This window comes from Alosa alosa, chromosome 13 (assembly GCF_017589495.1).
Source record: "Alosa alosa isolate M-15738 ecotype Scorff River chromosome 13, AALO_Geno_1.1, whole genome shotgun sequence".
NCBI lineage: Eukaryota > Metazoa > Chordata > Actinopteri > Clupeiformes > Clupeidae > Alosa > Alosa alosa.
The window spans coordinates 27802401-27826250 of NC_063201.1; the positions used below are offsets into that span (position 1 = coordinate 27802401).

Below are 23850 nucleotides of genomic sequence, written 5' to 3' on the forward strand. Positions count from 1 at the left end.
CGGAGTGTGGGGGTGTGCGTAAACGGGAAACGGGCAGGGCATATCGACGGATTCTCGCCAACACAGACTAACACAACAGGGAAGAAATGAAAATGGCATGTTTACTCCACCACACCACAAGCAGTACTGTAAGGGTAAGCATATGGTTAATGTATAGGCTAACAGTTACACATTCTCTCGATAGCCTACGCATTTCCTTTCACACACCCCTACGTTTGTCTTTATCAATTTAGGCCTATCGTTATTATCGTTACACCATTTCGAATAGCATATTAAAACATGTTATAACCAACAAGGACATGTGTTATTGCACTGTAGCATACATTAAATGTGTGTAAACCATTTATCCAATTAAGGGGACATTTGCTGCAGTCTCAGGTAAACCGAGAAACAGGCATTCCTCCTGAATATTACTTTTTTGACGTTTTTCCTGTCAAAATTTACAAAACAACATTTTTCAGATCTATGATTCTGACAGAAATGTGAAGAGATAATGTTGTGTGGTCAATCCACCCTAAGCCAAATGTTGTCAAACGTAAACAATTAAAATATATACATGAATTGAATGAGCTTAACAAAAGTGCGCTGGGCCCCTTTCTCCACTGAAAGGAACAACTGATATTCTGGCTGGCATTCAAAATTACACCTCACATATTGATGGAGTGTACTGATAGTAGTGGAGTGTACTGATAGTACTGATAGTACATCACAAGAGTGCAGGTGCTGCTGGACCAAATACCGGTTAGTAACTGAGAAGAAATAATAAAGGTCCGCACACTGATTAAAGTTCCCAAACGTGTGTTTATTTAGCGCAACGTTTTGGACATGTTGTCCTTCATCAATTTTGATGAAGGACATGTCCGAAAAGTCGTGCTAAATAAATCCACGTTTGGGAGCTTAGGGCATACCTGTCAACATTTAGCTTTCCAAAAACGGGAGATTTTTTTAAAATAACAAAAAAAAAGAAATAACAAAACGGGAGGGTACTGGAAGATGACCTTGAAATACGGGAGAAACCCGGGACAAACGGGAGTGTTGACAGGTATGGCTTAGGGGACTGTATTCTCTTTGCGCTGTTTCTGCCTGACTAAAAGAAGGCTTAATTTGATCAAATTGATTTGATCCCATTAGTATTGTATTTGACACCACCCAACCTGTTGAAAGTGCTTCGGTGCTGATACCTTCAGGCTTCACTACACCCGGCTGCCTATGCTGAGAAAACCAGTGAGGTGATGTCAACAACTTCCTTCATCTGAAAAACCACATCCCCTCACGAGTCAACTCACGGCTTTTCTTAGTAAGCTTTGCTGATAGAAGAACAAGAAAAAAAAGGGGAGAAAGATGAAGAAGTAGAAGAAAAAGAAAAGTAGAAGACTGAGAAAAATATGAGTTGTAATGACTTTGGTGTTGAATATAATGAATGAGAAGAAGAACATGAAGATGATGATGGTGAAGATGGGATTTTGGTGATGTATAGTTGTGCTCTCATTCTCTGTTAATTAACATAATAACCTCCTTATAGTAGCATCACCGAGGGTCTGCACCATTAAAGCGTGTGGTTACGCTGACAGTGGAGGGGTTGGTCACAGCATGACCACATGTTATTTCTCAGAGTGAAGCAGCAGCTCTCAGCCTGAAACCTTTTATATATATATATATATATAATGCTGCAGAGATGATTCTGGAGGGCCGTTAGTTGATTTGAGTCTGATCTGAAATGAAAATGAGTAACCTGACTAGAAGTTTGCTAGTTGATAGTGAGTCAGGCCATTTGCGGGACATCGAGGGGAGAGGGTCACATGAGGTGATGGCTGCTCAGTGAAAATTCAGGTCAAGCCACAAAAGAAGAAGAAGAAAAAAGCAGTTCACAGCGCTTATAATTTTGGGTTGTCTTAGACAGAGACAGTGGCGGAGAAAGAGAGAGAGGGAGAGAGAGAGACCAAACAAAAGATACGCCAGTCCTTAAGAACCCTGCTGACGACGCACTATAGCCCGTTTTTTTGTTTATCTCGCTTTATCTGGGCGCCACTGGCAAATACTGTCACCTCCCTTAACCCACATGACAGCTAACAGCGAGTTATCAGATGAGTGATCACCATTTTGAAGTTGTTCTGCATTTGAGTCAGATGCTTAAGGAGAAACAAGACCCTCAGTTAGTGTAGAAGGTAACACAAATGTAGGGGGGGGGGGGCAGTACCACTCTAGACTGTTTTGGAACGTTTAGGCTCAATAATCAGTTAAGAGTCAAAATATAGAGAGCCTGTGCTGCTCATGGAAACAGTCTGGGGGAGGTGAAGTGGAGCTTGGAGGGCGCTTGCTTAGGTGCACTGTAGACATGGTAGAGATCAGTGGGGTCCCAGGGAGCTTTTGAGAGTTCATAAATGACTCATCACTTGACATTTCTGATAAAGGAGTAAAATGTGACTGCGAGATAGCTCCAACTGTCATACCTACTCAATCTCACTCAGGGGTCTGGATGATCTGCTCTCGCCTGTGATCCTCTTCTTCGGCTGCACACAGGGTAAGGCCTGGGTTCCTCTCTCTTCCCTGGGACCTCCTTTCAGACTGTTTTGATTATCACACTGATTGTGGGTGTCTGCTATTTCTTTGGTATATTAAAACTGAGGAGACCCCTTACATGGTGGTCACATTTTGTTCAAGTGGTTTAAATTTATATGAATTTAATTTAATTCACAGAGAGCACAGATAGCCCGACAGACAACGTGACCCGACAGACAACGTTTGAAATGTGTGTAGACATTGGTGCCAATGTCTATACAAGTCAGTTTTTGTTCTGATGAATGGGCTGTGCTTAGCTAATAGCTTAGCTGCTTCTGATCAGGCTGGATGATTTCTGTTGGATGTGTTGGAGAAACTACGTAAAAAAAATGAATACCAAAATGCATTGTAATTGGTGTCTTTCCTGCTTTTGGATGTGGGAAGACACAGTGTGTCTTAAGACGGATGGTGATTGCTGATAGTGTACCTATAAGGACTGAACACTAAATCTTGGTCCTGTGAAGCTGTGCCCGGCACCTGGTGTTGAAGAGGTAACTTTGGAGGGGTGAAGACCCAAAGGTCCGAAGGTAGCACAGTCCTTTCAAACAGAGATCAGATGAGTGATACAATTTCTCTCTGTATTTCTATCCAAGTTGAATCCCCCCCTCTCTCTCTCCATCCTGCTCCCCCTTTTTCTGCCTCACTCGCCCGTTCTCAGATGAGGGTCTTCTGGATTACTGTTCTCCTGTGGAACCTCAACCTCCCCTTCCTCCACTCACTCACTTGTGATGAGCGCAAAGAGTATCAATGGCCTTCTGGATCTCCCAACAAGTGCTGCAACAAATGCAAACCAGGTAAGTCTGAGAGCCCATTGTGGAAGACTGTTCTCAAGCTGTATCTCACAACATTTGCAAAGTTGTGATCTTTTTTTTCAGTACCGGATTGTCACCCAAAGCATCGTCTCAGAATGACACACATGACACAAAACGCTACTTACTGAATTTGATTTATCATTTATAGAATATGAGCTTACCTGTGAAGTGGCAATGGAATGATTTAGAAATGATTGTTCACCCAGTGGCTTATGGTCTAAGTTTGTTGCACATCTCCTATTTACCAGCAATGTTTCACAAAACTGGTGCTCAGAATAGATATGTCGTTTTATACCTCATATCATAAGTGACTGTTTAAGTTTATTTGATTATTGTACGTGTCATGTGCTCATGTGTCTGCTTGCGTGCATGTGTGTGTTTGTGCACACTTGTGTGTGTACGTTTGCAGGTGCACAGACACTTGTAAATGTATTTATGTGTGTACATCTGTGTAGGTGAGATCATGGCAGCTAGATGCCGCGAAGGGTCCAGAAATACAGAATGCAAGCCGTGCAGCAAAGGAATGTATATCAGTGTGTACAATGCCTTGTCGCGTTGCGATGCATGCCAGACTTGCGGACTTGGTAAGTCTCTTTCTGTCTTATTCTCTCACTCTTAGCTCTGTGCGGTCTTTATAATATTACCTACAGTACCAAAAATGAACTTTAGTATGTCTTAGTAAGTACTGTACTGACACTACAGATTATTCATACAGTGTATTGGTGTGAGAATAAAACTGATATCCAGATTAAACGTGATGACAACCAGACAGAAATGAGTGTGTGAAGTAAAGGTCAGATAGATGAGGGGCTTTCCCATTGGTGGGTTCCAGGCATAGGGGGCTCAGTACTGTCCTTATAACTGACTCACATGCTTAAACACACACACATGCACACATTCAGACATTATCTCTCACTTTCTCTCATGCCTCTCTCAAACAAACAGAGAGAGATAGAGATAGAGAGACACACACACACACACACACAGACACACACACAAACACATACACAAACATGTACACACATTAACTGGCACTTTCTCAAATATCTCTAATACACTGAAATGCCACCTCAGCCTGTTGGTCTGGAAGTATGTAGATGTGCAGGTGTGTGTGTGTGTGTGTGTGTGTGTGTGTGTGTGTGTGACAACGTTTCTCTCACACTAACTGATTGTCCGATGTGTGTCTTTTATAGGCCAGGAGGAGCTCAAAGCTTGCACTACATCGACAAACACTGAGTGTCGCTGCATGCCGGGTCACAGGTGCATAGATGCTGACTGCTCAGACTGTGTAGAAGAGAGACCAAAAGTAACAACTACAACTATAACTACCCCCCCAACAACTACAACCGTGTCAACAACTACAGATGTCAAACAACCAGAATGGACAACTCTCGCCAAAGAGCCAGATGGTAGAGTTTCAGTTTAAGTTTAGCATTTTAGTCTTTATAACAGCTTAACAAGTTAAAGGCAAGTTAAATGTATCGTAAGGAGAGCTGTGATGTCAGTTGCGGTGAATGGTGGTCTCATAGTTCAGTTTTGAATTGTTTGAGTCACTGATAACAGTTTCTGATCAATGATGAATTAAAGGATGTTGAGTCAAAGTCTCGCCCTCTCCCTCCCTCTCTCTCTCTGTCTGTCTGTCTGTCTGTCTTCCTTCTCTGTCTTTACATGTGTTCTGTTCCAGATGCAGCAGTGCTTCTTCCAGTGGTGTTGATAGTCTGTGTGTGCATTCTCCTCCTCATCATTGCCACTCAGCTCAGAAAGCTGGAGCCACTTGGTTGCTGCACATTTGATGGTTTGTGCTTCCACAACATCTACAATGTTTTATATATATGTATATACAGTATGTATGTAGTGGTTGCCAAGTAACAACACAATCTTGGTGTGGCACAGTAATACTGATGTAAAGTTTGCAGACTGTTTTACAATGGCTTCTAAGGCAACTCACCAAGATTAGATGGATCTATACATTTTATAATGTTGATTTTGCTCAACAGATTCGTCATCAAAGGACACACAGAGTACAGAAGAAGAGACTTTGCGCTTGCCTGAAGTGTGTACAGACCTCCAGGAAGTATGGATAAAAGATGGATCCGATCATCTCAATGGACAAGTGACAGAGGGAATTTTGTGTTGAACATAAACATTGAATTATATTCTAATACACACACACACACACACACACACACACACATACACAGAGACAGACACACTTGCACGCACGCACGCACGCATACACTCATGCGCACATGCAAATGTAAATGTAAAATGTAATGTAAAATTATAAGTTAGAGGTTATCCTGTATCTGTTTTCTTTCAATTGGGACACTGTCTTCAGAATGTCAATTCATTTCTGACATTTGCACTAAATTCTCTTCACGATAGTACAATTGCATACCAATTTGTGACCTTTTTTCCGGTGTATAATTCAACCATTGCTTTGTGAATTCCTTTCAAATGAATGGCCCTACAGAAACAATGTTTTCAATGTAAAAAAAATATTTTAGGTCACTCTGCCCATAGACTATCTTCAGATGCTCAGATGATCAACAAACTATCTGTTGAAACTCTGTTAACTGCAATCTATGGTTAGGGGATAGGGGTTGGATTTGGTTAAGATGATGTTCAGTACTGTAATTGTTCAACAATATTTTTACATACGGAACTTGAATGTCAATAGATGATCTCTGAAGTCTCTGTGGGTTGACTATCCAAGTCAAAGTGTTCAATCAATGTGTTACCTAATTGTATTATAGCTACACTATATCAAGCCCTTGGTGATCTAAGAATGCCAGTGGTAAACAGAGGACAAAGAATATGTTACCTCACCAAGGATAGGTTCGGAACTAATGAACAGACATAATAATCAATAGCAATAGTTCAAACTAGATGTACCGCATAGCGGTACAAAATATGACCGCCGCTCAGTCCTGTACATCCGTTCCGCGAAAATAAATCACACTTCAATTTGTCTCCATATTTTACTCCATCCCCCACTCTTGAAACTTTTGTGTATGCTTGTTTGGCATGCCTGAGTGTGTGTGTGCGGCTGCACAGAAAGTACCCTACTGGTGCTGAAAAGGTGAATAGATTGTAGAATAGCCAAAGAAGATGTAGAATTGTTATAAAACCTTTAAAATCTCTAAACAATCACAAGTAGGGCAGTTCATCACAGTTCATCCATTGCAACTGGATTGATGAAAGGTCACTTACACCTGTAGGCTACATTGTATTTGGGAAAAGCAAAAGGTATCAGCATAATGTTATTTATTTATTTATTTATTTATTTTTTATGTATTTTTAAACAAAAACATCTCTGTCAGTTCCATGCCATTTTCAACAGCTATCAAAAACAAAGGTCATTTTTGGATGGATGGATTTTTTGTGAATGTTTCTTCTTCTACATAAGATTTTAGTAATCTTTAGTTCATGTAATACTTTATTGTCAATGCACAAATTAAGTAACAGTAGTCTGAAACGTTTTTGTAAATGCACAAATTAAGTAACAGTAGCCTAGTCTGAAACGAAATGCTGTTTTTCATCTAACCAGTGGTGCAAATAACTGACATGTCCAAATGGGCCTTGATGAAATACGTCGCTAGACTGTTCATACACATTTTAACGGGCCAAAGTTGAAGAGCTTTTGTCCGTTATTGTTAGTGCAAATATAGGCTGATTCATGTTCCCTTGCATTGTTTAACTGAGGTCCATGGCTAGTCTGGCTTTCATCAGACCAAGCTCAATCTTTTAAGAAATCAAAAAATAAATAGCGGGCAGATCAGGCTGGGTTCACCCAGCCTAGTCCATAGGCACCCGATATTGTTTAATTTTCTGATTGAGATATACACGCTCTGGCTATTCTAAATGCAAAATGCATCAGGGAGTTATGACAAAACGGTAACTAACAAACTAGATCCTAATAGAAAGTTGTTAGCTTCCCTAAGCTACAGGTAGGATTATAAGGTAGGCCTATTGACAACATAAATTGTCAATAGGCTATGCTGGCGACACAAATAAAATCTCCTTTGGAAACCAATGGCTTACGCCTTACAGTATCAAGCGGACTTAAACTGTCATATCGTGGCTAAAAGTTGTAATAACATTCACGCAGCTACATGAGTCAAGGAAAGCCTTGAATGAAGTAGCCACTTCTAAATGGGACCCACTACACAGTAGCTTAAGGTGTTTTGCTAAAGCAGCCATAATGAAATGAAGGTGTCATTGTTTGGATACTTCACACACACGTGCTTTTTTTTTTTTTTTTCTACAACTACCAAGCTGTAATCAAAGCACATCGATTCCCCTCTCACACCCTGCACGCACTTAAAACAAAATAAACAGGCGTCTCAGTCTCACGCATGTATAGGCAAAACTGTATCAGACCGGTGTAACATTGGTAAATCTTTCATTGCACAGAATGATTTTGTAGCACGTGCAATAAATGACAGTCGAAAGATACAAACAGTGCTGCTATACATTTGCTTGGTATAACCGCATTTATAGTTTTCTACAAATGCAATAAATCAAATGCCTCCATCACTCAACCAACGCTAACGGTAACATTACCTAGGTCCTTATTGATATTACAAGATTAACGTACCTGCAGTAAAAACCAAGCATGTCCGATAAACATCCTCAGATTTATTTCGGCTTCAAGAAGAAATGGGAATTACACTTCATGTGAACATCATCCTATCCTTATTAGATGTTAAGCTGCGGTAAATTACAGTCCTTGAATGAAGCGTCCATTGTTTTTTCCAACCCACTTTTAACTTACGTGTACGTAGTACGTGTTGGCAACAATACCTCAAGCAGCATCACACTGAGCACAGGGGCCCCCCAAGGCTGCGTGCTCAGTCCGCTGCTCTTCACCCTGCTGACGATGACTGCACTGCAACCTACAGCAACAATCACATAGTGAAATTTGCTGGACGACACACAACTCTGGTGGGTCTCATCACCAAGGGGCGACGAGACTCAATACAGGTTGGAGGTCGACCATCTGACCACGTGGTGCAGGGACAACAACCTCCTGCTGAGCGCCAGCAAGACTAAAGAGATTGTTGTTGACTTCGGAGAGGTCACACCCAACACCTGCCACTGACCATCGACGGTGCTGTGGTGGGAGAGCGAGCAGCACCAAATTCCTGGGGGTGCACATCAGTGAAGACCTCTCCTGGACCACCAACACTGCATCACTGGCGAAGAGAGCTCAGCGCCGCCTGTACTTCCTGCGAAAACTCAGGCGAGCAAGTGCTCCACCAGCCATCATGACCACATTCTACCGAGGCACCATTGAGAGCATCCTCTCCAGCTGTATCGCTGTGTGGGGCGGAAGCTGCACTGAATACAACAGGAAAGCCCTGCAGCGCATAGTGAACACAGCTGGAAGGATCATTGGTGCTTCACTCCCCTCCCTGAAGGACATTTACACCACCCACCTCACCCGCAAGGCGACCAAAATTGTGAGTGATGCAAGTCACCCCGCTCACAATCTGTTTGATCTACTGCCCTCTGGGAAGAGGTACAGAAGCCTGCGCTCCCGCACTACCAGACTCACCAACAGCTTCATACACCAAGCTGTAAGGATGCTGAACTCTCTCCCTCCTCTCCCCCCTCCACCCTCAGCTACATAACATCCTGGACATTGGACCCACAATGGCCGCCTGCACTACTCCACCTGCACACTTGAACACTTGCACACTTGTGGCTATTTTTACAACTTGGTGTTGTTGTCCTGAAAACACAACACTTCTGCTGCTCTTACATAACTTGCACCACTATGCCACTTTCTTTATTACTTAGGTCAAACAGTATTTTATAGTATTTTACAGTATTTGCACTAGTATTTTATTGACTGTCTATGCACAATTTGGACAAAATTTTGCTGCTCTTATTTTTTCATTATTATATGTGCCCTCTTATTTACTTATTTACTTACTTTTTTGTTTACTTGAATGTTATGTTTGTCTGCGGACTTAAAATTGGTCAAATATGTCTTGTCTTCACCGTGGGATAGTGAGAAACGTAATTTCGATCTCTTTGTATGTCTGGAACATGTGAAGAAATTGATAATAAAGCTGACTTTGACTTTGACTTTGACTTTGAACTTCCAACAAAATTACGTCTCACTGCAAAGATGCGCCATCTAGTGGACAAACGACTACTTCTCGCCAATCCTGAAAATGCAGCCATGATGATGATGATGAATATTTATTTTGGCTTTCTTTTAATCCTACTGATTTTCATTTTTTACTGGGGGGGGGGCAAATCACAAATGAGTGATTATGAGCCAGGTTGATGTGGGCCCTTGAGACCAACATACCATAAAAAGATTCACAGAGAACTGTGTCTGCCCCTACCCTCCTTTCGGGGGGTCCAGTCCAGCGGGGGGGCTGCAGATGAAAACGAAAAATGACGGTTCCATGCTATCCATGTGGGGGTACATGCTCACCAAGTTTTGTGTACCCGGTCTTTCAGTGTCCGGGAATCCTTGTTGGTGTCACGTCACTAAATGTACACATAAATTATTTTATTGTAAGGCCCCCCATGAACGAAAGTACACAAAACTTGGCATGCATTCAGAGGGTGTCATAATGATCCTACACTTTTAATTTCGTGCAGTTTTGACCTTGTCAGCCAGAGATATTGAGATGAAAACACCTAATTTTTTGCTTTTTAATTTTTAACTAGGTGGCGCTATACATGAAATAAGTGGTAATGGGATGTGTTGACATGCCCCTTAAGACCAACATACAAAAAAAAAGGTGGACCTCCTAGGCCCTACGGTTCTCGAGATATTCACAGAAAACTGTCTCCGGCCACCTACAGGCCAGTTGGTGTATAGTAACATTAATTAATTTATTGTGTGGCCCCCCATGAACGGAATTCCACAAAACTTGGCGTGCATACAGAGGGTGTCATAATGATCCTACACTTCCAATTTCGTGCAGTTTTGACTATGTTAGGTCACAGATACCTTCAATTACACCACCTCATTTTTACTTTTTTGTGTTTAACTAGGTGGCGCTATACATGAAATGAGTGGTTATGGAATGGGTTGACATGGCCCCTTGAGATCAACATACAAAAAAAAATGGTCCTCCTAAACCCTACGGTTTTCGAGATATTCACAGAAAACTGTGTCTGCCCTACCCTCCTTTCGGGGGGTCCAATTCAGCGGGGGGGCTACAGATCAAAAACGAAAACGATGGTTCCATGCTATCCATGTGGGGTTACATGTCCACCAAGTTTTGGTGTACCCGGTCTTTCAGTGTCCCGGGAATCATTGACGGAAATTTGGGCATGCGAAAAAAGAAAAAAAAAAAAAAAAAAAGAAAATCTGACTAAACCTATATGATCCCGCTTTTGCTGCGCACAAAATGTTTATTGAAAGCAAGGGTAATGTCATTTTGTTCAGATCTGAGACAGTCATCATATTTGATATGGGTGGGCAAAAGAATTAGTCGTTGTGTTTTTTGTGTGAGTTTACTGCTTTCCAAAATTGTGCAGGGTTTGATCTGGAGTTTGCTATCAAGTCTAAGTAATAGTTAGATTTAGCTTTCCGCACAGATGATGTGCATTTATTTTCTAAATTGTTTAAAAACTAACCAGTCTGATGGGTTTCCAGTTTTTCTAACTAGTGACCATGTTTTCTTTCCTTAAATAAAGCTGATAATTCAGGTGAAAACCAGGGAGCTACTCTATCTTTTTTTACTCTGAATTTTTTGAAAGGTGCATGCTTATCAGTGACTGAAAGGAAGGTTTTGTGAAGAAATCCAGTGCCAATTCAACATCTGTGATTTCAGAGGTATAATGTAAGTTGCTATGAAAGAGATCGGGAAAAAATTTTTGTTCACTAAAATGTTTTAGGTTTCTCTTTGTAACTGTGTGAGATTTGCTCTTGATTATCTTTGTATTTTTTATGCATGCAACAGGGCAATGGTCACTAATACCTAGCTCAAAGACACCACAGGCTACAATTTTGTCAGTCCTATTGGAAAAGATTAGATCAATTAGGGTAGACCTAGAATTTTCCATCCATCTAAATGATTTCACAAGCATGCAGCTTGCTTTCATGCATGTTTGAGGCTCATAGACCTACATGTTAAACTAGATGTACCGCATAGCGGTACAAAATATGACCGCCGCTCAGTCCTGTACATCCGTTCCGCGAAAATAAATCACACTTCAATTTGTCTCCATATTTTACTCCATCCCCCACTCTTGAAACTTTTGTGTATGCTTGTTTGGCATGCCTGAGGTAATGTGTGCGGCTGCACAGAAAGTACCCTACTGGTGCTGAAAAGGTGAATAGATTGTAGAATAGCCAAAGAAGATGTAGAATTGTTATAAAACCTTTAAAATCTCTAAACAATCACAAGTAGGGCAGTTTATCACAGTTCATCCATTGCAACTGGATTGATGAAAGGTCACTTACACCTGTAGGCTACATTGTATTTGGGAAAAGCAAAAGGTATCAGCATAATGTTATTTATTTATTTATTTTTTTATGTATTTATAAACAAAAACATCTCTGTCAGTTCCATGCTGTTTTTTCAACAGCTATCAAAAAACAAAGGTCATTTTGGATGGATGGATTTTTTTTGTGAATGTTTCTTCTTCTACATAAGATTTTAGTCATCTTTAGTTCATGTAATACTTTATTGTCAATGCACAAATTAAGTAACAGTAGTCTGAAACGTTATTGTTAATGCACAAATTAAGTAACAGTAGCCTAGTCTGAAACGAAATGCTGTTTTACATCTAACCAGTGGTGCAAATAACTGACATGTCCAAATGGGCCTTGATGAAATGCGCCGCTAGACTGTTCATACACATTTTAACGGGCCAAAGTTGAAGAGCTTTTTTGTCCGTTATTGTTAGTGCAAATATAGGCTGATTCATGTTCCCTTGCATTGTTTAACTGAGGTCCATGGCTAGTCTGGCTTTCATCAGACCAAGCTCAATCTTTTAAGAAATCAAAAAAATAAATAGCGGAGGTGATCAGGCTGGGTTCACCCAGCCTAGTCCATAGGCACCGATATTGTTTAATTTTCCGATTGAGATATACACGCTCTGGCTATTCTAAATGCAAAATGCATCAGGGAGTTATGACAAAACGCTAACTAACAAACTAGATCCTAATAGAAAGTTGTTAGCTTCCCTAAGCTACAGGTAGGATTATAAGGTAGGCCTATTGACAACATAAATTGTCAATAGGCTATGCTGGCGACACAAATAAAATCTCCTTTGAAACCAATGGCTTAAACCTTACAGTATCAAGCGGACTTAAACTGTCATATCGCGGGCGAAAAGTTGTAATAACATTGTCGTAGCTCCATGAGTCAAGGAAAGCGAATGAAGTAGCCACTTCTAAATGGGACCCACTACACAGTAGCTTAAGGTGTTTTGCTAAAGCAGCCATAATGAAATGAAGGTGTCATTGTTTGGATACTTCACACACACGTGCTTTTTAATTTCACAGACTACAACTACCAAGCTGTAATCAAAGCACATCGATTCCCCTCTCACACCCTGCACGCACTTAAAACAAAATAAACAGGCGCCTCAGTCTCACGATGTATAGGCAAAAACTGTATCAGACCGGTGTAACGTTGGTAAATCTTCCATTGCACAGAATGATTTTGTAGCACGTGCAATAAATGACAGTCGAAAGATACAAACAGTGCTGCTATACATTTGCTTGGTATAACCGCATTTATAGTTTTCTACAAATGCAATAAATCAAATGCCTCCATCACTCAATAACGCTTAACGGTAACATTACCTAGGTCCTTATTGATATTACAAGATTAACGTACCTGCAGTAAAACCAAGCATGTCCGATAAAACATCCTCAGATTTATTTCGCTTCAAGAAGAAATGGGAATTACACTTCATGTGAACATCGTCCTATCCTTATTAGATGTTCGCTGCGGTAAATTACAGTCCTTGTATGAAGCGTCCATTGTTTTTTTCCAACCCACTTTTAACTTCCAACAAAATTACGTCTCACTGCAACGATGCGCCATCTAGTGGACAAACGACTACTTCTCGCCAATACTGAAAATGCAGCCATGATGATGATGATGATGAATATTTATTTTGGCTTTCTTTTAATCCTACTGATTTTCATTTTTTACTGGGGGCAAATCACAAATGAGTGATTATGAGCCAGGTTGATGTGGGCCCTTGAGACCAACATACCATAAAAGATTCACAGAGAACTGTGTCTGCCCTACCCTCCTTTCGGGGGGTCCAGTCCAGGGGGGGGGCTGCAGATGAAAACGAAAAATGACGGTTCCATGCTATCCATGTGGGGGTACATGCTCACCAAGTTTTGTGTACCCCGTCTTTCAGTGTCCGGGAATCCTTGTTGGTGTAACGTCACTAAATGTACACATAAATTATTTTATTGTAAGGCCCCCCATGAACGAAAGTACACAAAACTTGGCATGCATTCAGAGGGTGTCATAATGATCCTACACTTTTAATTTCGTGCAGTTTTGACCTTGTCAGCCAGAGATATTGAGATGAAAACACCTAATTTTTTGCTTTTTAATTTTTAACTAGGTGGCGCTATACATGAAATAAGTGTTAATGGGATGGGTTGACATGCCCCCTTAAGACCAACATACAAAAAAAAGGTGGACCTCCTAGGCCCTACGGTTCTCGAGATATTCACAGAAAACTGTCTCCGGCCACCTACAGGCCAGTTGGTGTAATATAACAGAAATTCATTTATTGTGTGGCCCCCCATGAACAAAATTCCACGAAACTTGGCGTGCATTCAGAAGGTGTCAAAATGATCCTACACTTCCAATTTCGTGCAGTTTTGACTATGTTAGGTCACAGATACCTACAATTACAACACCTCATTTTTACTTTTTTGTGTTTAACTAGGTGGCGCTATACATGAAATTAGTGGTTATGGAATGGGTTGACATGGCCCCTTGAGATCAACATACAAAAAAAAGGTGGTCCTCCTAAACCTTACGGTTCTCGAGATATTCACAGAAAACTGTGTCTGCCCTACCCTCCTTTTCGGGGGTGCAGTCCAGCGTGGGGCTACAGATCAAAACGAAAAACGATGGTTCCATGCTATCCATATAGGGTTACATGCCCACCAAGTTTTTTGTCTACCCCGGTCTTTCAGTGTCCCGGGAATCATTTGACGGAAATTTGGACATAAAAAAAAAAAAAAAAAAAAAAAAATCTGACTAAACCTATATGACCGCTGCTTCGCTGCGCGGCGGTCATAATAAGAGAATAACCTTGGCATGTATCTTTTCTGTTACCAGCTGCTGTCTCACATGTATTATAAAAACAGTGATGTAAATAATAATGGTAAAATTCAAATAATCAATAAAATCTCATTAAAAGAAATCTCTTTATTAATTTATTGCACTTCCATATAAAGTACATAATAAGCTTAGCACGCTTCCTTAGATCCATAAAAACAAGCATATACTGGAATGGATTGCCAACCTGTACAAGAACATCTGATCCATTACAGGCACCTGACTTTGAAGTCTCTGAAGAGATATTTACAGTGCTCTGAGAAATCTGGCAGATTGGCACTAAAACACAGAATAAATAAAGCAAACTTCATTTATGATATTATCATTTTACATCTTAAAAGGAATGATGAATGTGTTGTCCCTATCTGGATCTGGACAGAGATGTGTTAAAAAAAAACAATGCAAGTTGTGTTATTTTAAATACATTGTGTAACAAATAAAAAAGGAAACAACACAAACTGTGTTGTCCCTCTCTGGACACAGAGATGTGTTAAAAACGTTGTGTTGCTTTCAACACATTCGTTTTAGGAGTGTAGTCCCTGCTGAAAACAACAGCCTGACCAGCTTAAGGTGGTTTGCTGGTTGACCAGCTACAGTAGACCAACACAACTCTTGCGAAAACATGGTTTACCCAGTTTACGATGATGATTCAACTGGTTTTGCTAGTCATACCACCTCAAGCTGGTGGTTTTGCTGGTTGGTGTTGCTGGTCTACATTGCTGGTTTAACTGGCCATGCCAGCTTATGTTGGCCATTCTAGCAAACCAGCGTGACAATCTTACAACAATGTCAAGCTTGTAGGTTGGTCACCAGCATGACCATCTTACACCAGCTTTATCCGACATGACAGGCTGGTCACACCAGCATGACTAGCTTCCTCAGTTGGTCATGCCAGCATGTCCGCCTGGTTGCCCAACCAGCTACACCAGCAAAGACCAGCAAGAGCTGGAAGAAAACCAGCAAAGACGAGATAAAAGCAGCTCAAACCAGCTACTAGTCTCTAGCTGTTTTTTTCAGCAGGGGTAACAAAGTGTAGACATTAGTCCTAGTGATGCCTGTGTTCTCTGGCCTTTGGACCTTATGTTAAAATCATCATCGATCATCACATCAACAAAAACACAGGGCTTTCTGTATCAGACTGCAGAAGTATGTGATGGCCAGATGTGATGGTCCCTGAGTGATGTCAATTACGTGATTGGCAGACGAGAGGCTATTCTGACACCGTTTAACTAACCCACTTGCCCACACCCTGTTAGTGAACATCTATTTTTAGTGAAGGAAGATAAATATCAGAGGAAATGACAAAAAAGGTTGAGAGGAAATTGTAGGTGCACCAGTGAAATGTGTCTGATCCATGTGAGATTACTATCTCAGAGAGCTTTAAAGGGACAGTTGGCAATAACAGGGTTTTGTATAACTGTGAGCACCAGGTTAATGTTAGTTGTTTAGATCTCTCTGTAACTATCCCTCTGTTTCTCTCTCTCTCTCTCTGCCTGTGTATATGCAGCTGTTTCTCTCTGTCCTCCTGCCCTCACTTCTTCCATCAGAGCTCTTCCTCTTTAGACATATGGCTCTCTTTCCCTTGCTCCTGAGAGGGAACAGAGGTCTCCTCCCGGCTCATTTCTTCTGTGGACAGAGGGATGGGAGAAGGAGGAGAGTGAGTTTCACCTCCCTCAGGCATCGGGTTGTCATACTCTGCACAATCTCGCTCTTTCTCACGGCCACCTCCTCCACCTCCTCCTCCTCCTTCTGCTCCCCCTAAGCCAAACTGATTCAGTAGGCTGACAAAGACGGTGCTTGGGTGGTTTATGTAGAGAGGACCTGAGAGAGAGACAGCAAAATGACAGAGAGAGGGGGGAGAGAGAGACAGAGAAAGAAAATGAAAACAGAAGAGGTGAGGGAGAAACAGACATAACAAAACAAAAAGATCATGAAGGGAGAGACACAGACAGACAGACAGACAGACAGACAGACAGACAGACAGACAGACAGCGGAATGGTGAAGCAAATGCAGAAAACCGGACACAGAGAAAAAACAATGACAGAAAACCATAGACCATGAAACATATACTGTAAATTATGCTTGTTTTAAAGACATAATGTTTCAATTATGGCCATGAAACATTTTATTTCTCCATATTCATGGGTTTCATCAGGTCCCTTCCCACAGGTGTATAAAATCAAGCACCTTAATTATCAATGCAGACTGCATGGTGCTTGATTAATACACCTGTGGAAATGGACCTGATGAAACCCATGAATAGCCAATGCTAAAACTAAACACATAAATATCACTTGCTACAGCTCTGACTTTTAATTAATAACTACTTTATGCTACTATAAACTTTAATTAAAACTATGCAACCTTCACAAGTGCAAGGTTTCAGTCAGGCAAGACAGTCAAGATGAACGTTCAAATATGTGTCCAAATTATTTTCACAAATGTTTTTTATTAAATAATGGTGTATTTGAAATGAGTGAAATGATGGAAGATTAACCATAAGAGCAATAGAAATGGATTACAGATTTGTAGACTACAGACTATGTTCTTTGTGACCTTTTCAGTCTATCAATAGGAAACAGTATGCTATACCCAAAGCTCCTGGCTGAGATGAGGCAGGGCTGTTGCTGTACATGGCTGATGGCAATGAATCAGAATGAGTCTCTTGGTAATCCACTGTTGCCACTGGCCCCTTGGGTTTGTGGAGTGTAGCTGCGTTCATGGCTGCCTGTGAAAGACAAGCACAATTCAAAAACCTATTCCACAGCAGATGGCATTATTATTATAATCATCATCATCATCCTCATCATAATCATCATCATTATCATCATCATTGTTGTTGTTCTAGTTTAATGTTTAAAGTATTTTCCTCCAAATGACACACTTACTTTATCACTGCCTGGAAAGCAACTCTTCAGCACTGAAAATGGGAGACCAACAGATAGCTATGACTTTCACATTTCCCATGGTGCAGTTTGAGAAAAACACAATACAATACACATACACACACACACACACACACACACACACACACACACACACACACACACACACACACACACACACACACACACACACTATAGTATAAAATGTACAGTTAATAAATATAGTTGCTGCTCACATTGCTTAAGACAGGCTCCCTCTCCCTCTCTGTGACTGTACAAGAACGCAAACAGAAGGAGAAAGGCAAAGACTGCCATGCAAATCACCACCAGGGGCAACTGCCACTGAAAAGCTGCATCCCCTGAAATGGAAAGACAAATGTTAGGAAGGAAATTGTTCTCTTACCCCAGACACACAAGCATAAACTCACACTCACAGGCACACACAGAGACACAGACATTTAAATTCTTTATTTGGATTAGAAGATAAGCATCATGGAATAATCCAAATTTGGCAGAAAGGTGTACAACAGTAGCCAATATCCCAGACAGACACACACACACACACACACACACACACACACACACACACACACACACACACACACACACACACACACACACACATACACACACACCTGATGCCGGGGAAGATTGTGACAGGCAGATGGTGTCGTAGGTGGTGTTTCCTGCAGTCTGCACTTTACGTCCCATAGCGGTACAGCTGAAAAAATACATAACCACAATCATCAATCATCTGTTGCAACACAGTCTTTAGTGTGTGCGTGCATGCGTGTGTGCGTGTGTGTGTGTCTGTGTCTGTCTGTGTGTGTTGTGTTTCCCATCTTCCACAGCTGTGCCCTTCATCAAGGCACTTAACCCCAAGTTGCTCCAGGGACAATATAATCCCTTGTAATATAATTGTCAGGTGTGAGTCACTTTGGATTACAAATGAATTAATGTAAATGCAGAAGTCCAGCTCACTTTCTGTGTTTCTCACAGCGTCCAGAAGTTGAACTTAAAAAAGAGCCCTCCTCACACGATGACTTGGTCGTCTTGGTGTTGTCTATACCACAAAAACACAGAGACCTGTTTATACACATATAAACTGAGTCACATACACATACACAATCACATGTTGTATTTGTCATTACCATGTATTTTTACTGTAGTTGGAGTAAATTCCTTTTCACAGCGTAAACAGATATCATCTGTGTCTTTCTTTGTGCATGTGAACCCAGCCTTGCAGCGACATCTCATGTTAGACTTGCTACTGCAAACTTCAACCACCTCCATGTTGAACTCTATCGCAGACACAGACACAGGCACAGACATACATACATACATAAATTCATTCACATACACACACACACACACACACACACACACACACACACACACACACACACACACATACACACAGAGAGAGAGAGAGAGAGAAGGAAAGAGAGAAACATAAAAATAGCAAATGATTCTTTCATTTGACTCATTTCCTGTGTTTCTTAACCTAAGATTATTAGAATTAGAAATGCTGCCCAATAAGAAAAACACACTATAATTAAAACAGGAAGAATGACTCATTTGTTACTTTATAATTCGGTAGAATTAGGGTGCTGGCCCTCTGCACAAACTACTTCTGCTATACCGTATAACCGTATAGACTCATCGGCACACACTTGGTAGCACTGGCATAGAAATGTGTCTGCTGCATGGTACCAGTAATGTAGTGAACTGGTGACAGGTTGCTCATTTGAAACATGAGATTCTCAGTGCATCCTCTAAGATTTGCTTTTCTTCTTTTCGTGATAAGTGACAATCATCACAAAAGTGATACTTTTTGCACACGTTTAACAAACATAGAAAGTTCTTCTAGATAATCTGTCCCATCATGTTTTTTCATCTCATTAGTTAGCTTCGCTACAAGGTGCTCAGGATTTTGCTCAGGCGCTGTCTGCTAAATGACTAATAATGTAAATATTACTGGGCAACATGTTGTTGGCTTTTGGAGATGAAACAGAGGGTGTTGTGGAAGTTGATGTTACCAGGTTTGCAGTCCCTTCTGCAGGGGTGGCACTGATGTTCCTGGTTTTCCCTCTGGGTGTAGGTGGTGGGGGGGCATGGTGCACAGCTTAAACAGCTGGCTTGATAAGATCCTGGCACACAGATGACAGTAAACAGAGTGTGAGTTTATGTTGACATGCCCAGAATAGCATTTGAATTTGAGCTGATTGAGCTGAGATGAGCTGAGATGAGATGAGAATTTTATTCACTTGCAGCAAGTCATTTATTTTCCACTGAGGCAGTTATTTAAAAGCTCAGACCGGCAGCTCAAGAACAGCAGGTGGAAACACACATCTTCGCACCTGTGCAGTTAGCTCGGCAGACCACAGCGCACGCAAAGTGCTGACTGCATGGGGCACGAGTAAGAGAGACGGGTGTGTGAGGAGAGAGAGAGCAAGCATAACAGGAAATCAGGGGTCAGAAGAATATGACACACATGCAGGTATGCTGGTGCTGGTGCTGGTGGAGGATGCGGTTATTGTTCTTCATAAGGGCACTGACTTTCCGATCCAGAGAGAGAGAGAGAGAGAGAGAGAGAGAGAGAGAGAGAGGGAAAGAGCAAGACGGAGAGAGAGAGAGAGAGAGAGAGAGAGAGAGAGAGAGAAGAGAGGAGAGGAGGGAGGGAGGGAGAGAGAGAGAGAGAGAGGAGGGAGAGAGAGAGAGAGAGAGAGAGAGAAGAGAGAGAAAGAGAGAGAGAGAGCAAGACAGAGATGAAGAGAGACAGGCAGACATACTGTACAAATGCTAAGAGAGAGATGAACATTGACACAGAAGGAAATGGGGGAAACAAAAGCAATAGAAATTTCCTGTGCAGTTTCCCAGAATCAAAAAGCACAGTGTCAGGTAAGCAGAACGCCCCCCACACTTATGGTATCTACATACACACAAACATAGCTTGCATGCATGTGTACATACATACAGTAAAAGAAAAGTTTCTGCAAAGCACACCAGAGGCGGGAAACCCACAAGGCTACCCAGTACCCATTCACCTGGTTCACAAACGTAACACCCGTCATGCTGAAAGGAGGGCACAAGAAGAGAGACAAGGTCTTACGCCAACAGAAATATCAGTTTTTCCGTGGTTATAACTAACTTAGTTTGCTAAAATGTGTGAAGAGGTAATGGAAAGAACAAGAGAAGTAGTAATAAGTGTCTGTACCAGGGGGAGAAGGAAAGTCCGGCGAGCCATCAGCATCAGCTGAACTGCAAAGAATAGACTCGCTCCCATGCTGACAACAAGAACAAGAAATAGAGACATCACAGGAATCTTTTAGACCTGTAGCTTATTGCACTCACTATAAGCAATGTCATAGAAAAGTAATGCAACAGACAACAGACAGTAAAAAAACTCATCACTCCAATGAATGCAACAGAATTAGTGCTAAATATGCCTAAAATTTTACAGATTAGCAAGCACAAGATGAAAAATCTGCACTCTGATCTGTGCAAAAATATCTTTTCATTTATTCTATCTTTCGGTCATAGATCTCCAGAAACAACATATTAACATATTACACCATATTAGCAAAACTAATATCAACTAACACTGCAAAAACTACATTTCTTTAAAAAGCAGTAATCTCTGAATGAATGAGACAGAATTACACAATGAACTTGACATTTTTGAAAAACAAATCATTTTAGCCATACCTCAACAACAGCCAGCTGCAGACTTTGTCATCAGATCTGTACAGGTGCGGCGGTTGTGTCTGCTGTTGGAACCTTCACGGCGTCTTGTTTCTCGACCTTTCTCTTCCTCCTACTCGCCTTTGTTCTCTGCTGCGTCACTCTTTCCTCATCTGATGTTTATTTACCTTCTACCTGTCTGTTCTTCTCTCAGACACCCACCTGTGCACCTTTACACTGGTCCTGTTGACTGCTTTTTATTATTCATCAATGATGGAGACATGAAGGAAAGAATATACAGCACAGCTGTGACAGAGCACATGAGGTGTGGATAGAGGGGTGTGGGCGTGTGTGAGTGTATATGCATTTGGGTACTTATGTGTGTATATATATCTGCATAGGTATATATATATATATATATATGTGTGTGTGTGTGTGTGTGTGTATATATCTGCATAGGTGCATGTATATTATTAAAAGGTATAAAATAGTCAAATCATCTTTACACATACATTCCAAAACAAGGTAATAGATAGATCATCAGATAGAACTGTGAGTCAGTGTCCGTTCTTCCTGTTTATTCTGACAGGTTTTAAAAATATACTTTTTGAAATACCACAAACTGACAGAGGGACCCACAAAGCAGTATTGCATCAGACTCCCTGATGCTATCTGATCAGGAAATGTTTGTATATTTAACAGGAACTGTTTATGTGTATTCACTTCACACACCAGACACTGCACGGACCACAGGAGAACACAAAACAGCAGCAGGCGATGTAATTGCTCAGCAGTGTCTTTTTATTCTCAGCTCTGTTAAATGCTTGTCGTTCAGTGCTCTTGCATTTAAAAGCTAGCGAGTCCTTTTTGCTTCGTCTTTGAGTTACTTACACGTTGACTTAAGCCCAGTCCCTTGCCAAATGCACCGGTCTGTACACATCCCACCTGGTAACTTATTCAAAACACATCACTGGGCTCCACTAAGTGCTAAAGCAAGGGCCAGCTTTTTCCCCCAACCCTGCATGGGGGGCACCATGAAGGATTGAGAAATCGCTAGCCATTAGTGACTACACACACAACCCAGCAGGAGTGTGAAAGCTTGGGATCAGACAGAATGCTCTAAAACTGCAAACTGCACATTAATTAATACAAAATAAATTTTAAAAAAAACTGCACATTAAAGGGCTACACTGTGACGTGTTGTAAAGGTGTCATCACAGTAGATACTTTAGCACTTGATACATCATTAAATGATCAGTACCATGTATATCTAACTCAAGCAAATGTCAATACAACATGCACTTCGATAAAGTTAGGAACTGGCAGATTGTAGAGGTCAAGGCCAGGGTGGGTAGGCTTTAGAGTGCCAGGGTTGGCATCAGTAACAAGTACTGTGTGTTTATGTAAGAAGTAGTATTGCCAATTACAGTACATACTTAACTGCATTAACGACACTTCAAGTGATATGGTACCGATGACTCTAACTAGTACTCCCACTGGCTGGTTGAATTGTTGGGTTAAATCACCTTATCCAGACAATTAAAATAGAAAACTCCGGAACACTGTTCCTGCCTGATCCCGGATTGCACACCTCTGTAAACATTGTATGTAAACAACCGATGCATGCTTAGCAACAAGGAACCCATATATAAGGAGCCAATGGCAATGTTTCATTCATGTCTTGGTAGACTCACACATGCTGAATGTGTTAATCCACAACACCATCCCACACTACAGCCAGTGCTTTTGACAGAGACGGCAAACGTTCTTGCATATAGCCAGCATTTGTATACATCCTTAACAATTTCCTTTGAGTATAGTATCATAACAATCATATCACAACATCATGTGTAGAGCATTCACTTTTCTTCTTTATTTTTTATGTGATTTATTGAACACACTTTGGTGATTTTTCAAAAGAATTTACTTATTGTTTTGAGAACATTATGAAGATGTGATATGACGAGTAGTTCTGTATTGCATTTATAGAAGCAGGTTGTCTAAGCTGGTTTCGTTTGTTCGTTGTGCGCTTACTGCATGTTTATATCTACGACTTTGTGCAAAGTTGAAAACTGACAGTGACAGATTGAGAAGACATTCAATTCTATGTTTTGAGAAGCTTATTGGAGAAGTTTGGCATTCTTCATGTTGCAGTCAAACAATAAGTTAACTCCTTTTATATAAATAAACATATTCTCATCACAAACACGCCAAAATTAATGAGCACACGCCAACATGCTTACAATATATGGCCACCCCTCTCTCTCACACACACACACACATATATAGTAAATACAGAAAAAGAGAAAAAAGCCTTGAATCTTTTCTTTTGCTATCATAAGAAGAATGCTTTCATCCCATCAATACTGCCTGGAGCAACTGCAACAATTCAATTCCTAGGGCTGTAAGAAGATTTCATTCATGAACAGAATAGGAATTATGGCGAACATCTATTCAATTACAATATCAGACTCTAGTCCTTTTAGTCCCTCTAGTTATCATCCAATCATCACATTTTATTCATTTTGGGGGCAGATTAAAGGTTGTATCAGCGATGGCGGGGTATCAGTGATGGCTTCTGTTGACGTTTAAACAAAACAGAGAGC

At 41.0% G+C, this 23850-nt stretch overlaps 2 protein-coding genes across 9 annotated transcripts; one reads left to right on the forward strand and one right to left on the reverse strand.

Moving 5' to 3' along the window:
* The first annotated feature begins 5 nt into the window (after positions 1-5).
* cd27 (CD27 molecule) lies at positions 6-6215 on the forward strand. 8 transcript variants are annotated; one of them, XM_048261559.1, is made up of 8 exons: positions 59-134; positions 2469-2521; positions 2944-3086; positions 3218-3353; positions 3827-3955; positions 4565-4780; positions 5056-5166; positions 5369-6215. In XM_048261559.1, the coding sequence occupies exons 4-8, from the start codon at positions 3218-3220 to the stop codon at positions 5506-5508; spliced, it is 732 nt and encodes a 243-aa protein (XP_048117516.1). In that variant the 5' UTR covers positions 59-134; positions 2469-2521; positions 2944-3086; the 3' UTR covers positions 5509-6215. The 8 variants fall into 8 exon arrangements, with proteins under 8 accessions (XP_048117514.1, XP_048117516.1, XP_048117515.1 ...); XM_048261558.1 differs by lacking the exon at positions 59-134 and adding an exon at positions 1024-1471; XM_048261560.1 differs by lacking the exon at positions 59-134 and adding an exon at positions 1024-1297.
* Positions 6216-15443: 9228 nt separating this feature from the next.
* si:dkey-260g12.1 lies at positions 15444-21280 on the reverse strand. The gene is made up of 10 exons (XM_048261224.1): positions 21269-21280; positions 20778-20847; positions 19600-19710; positions 18712-18861; positions 18542-18623; positions 18196-18281; positions 17797-17919; positions 17564-17595; positions 17268-17403; positions 15444-16495 (listed from the first exon to the last, which is right to left on the reverse strand). Exons 4-10 carry the CDS (start codon positions 18851-18853, stop codon positions 16218-16220), a joined length of 879 nt encoding a protein of 292 aa, XP_048117181.1. The 5' UTR covers positions 18854-18861; positions 19600-19710; positions 20778-20847; positions 21269-21280; the 3' UTR covers positions 15444-16217.
* Between the last annotated feature and the right edge of the window lie 2570 nt (positions 21281-23850).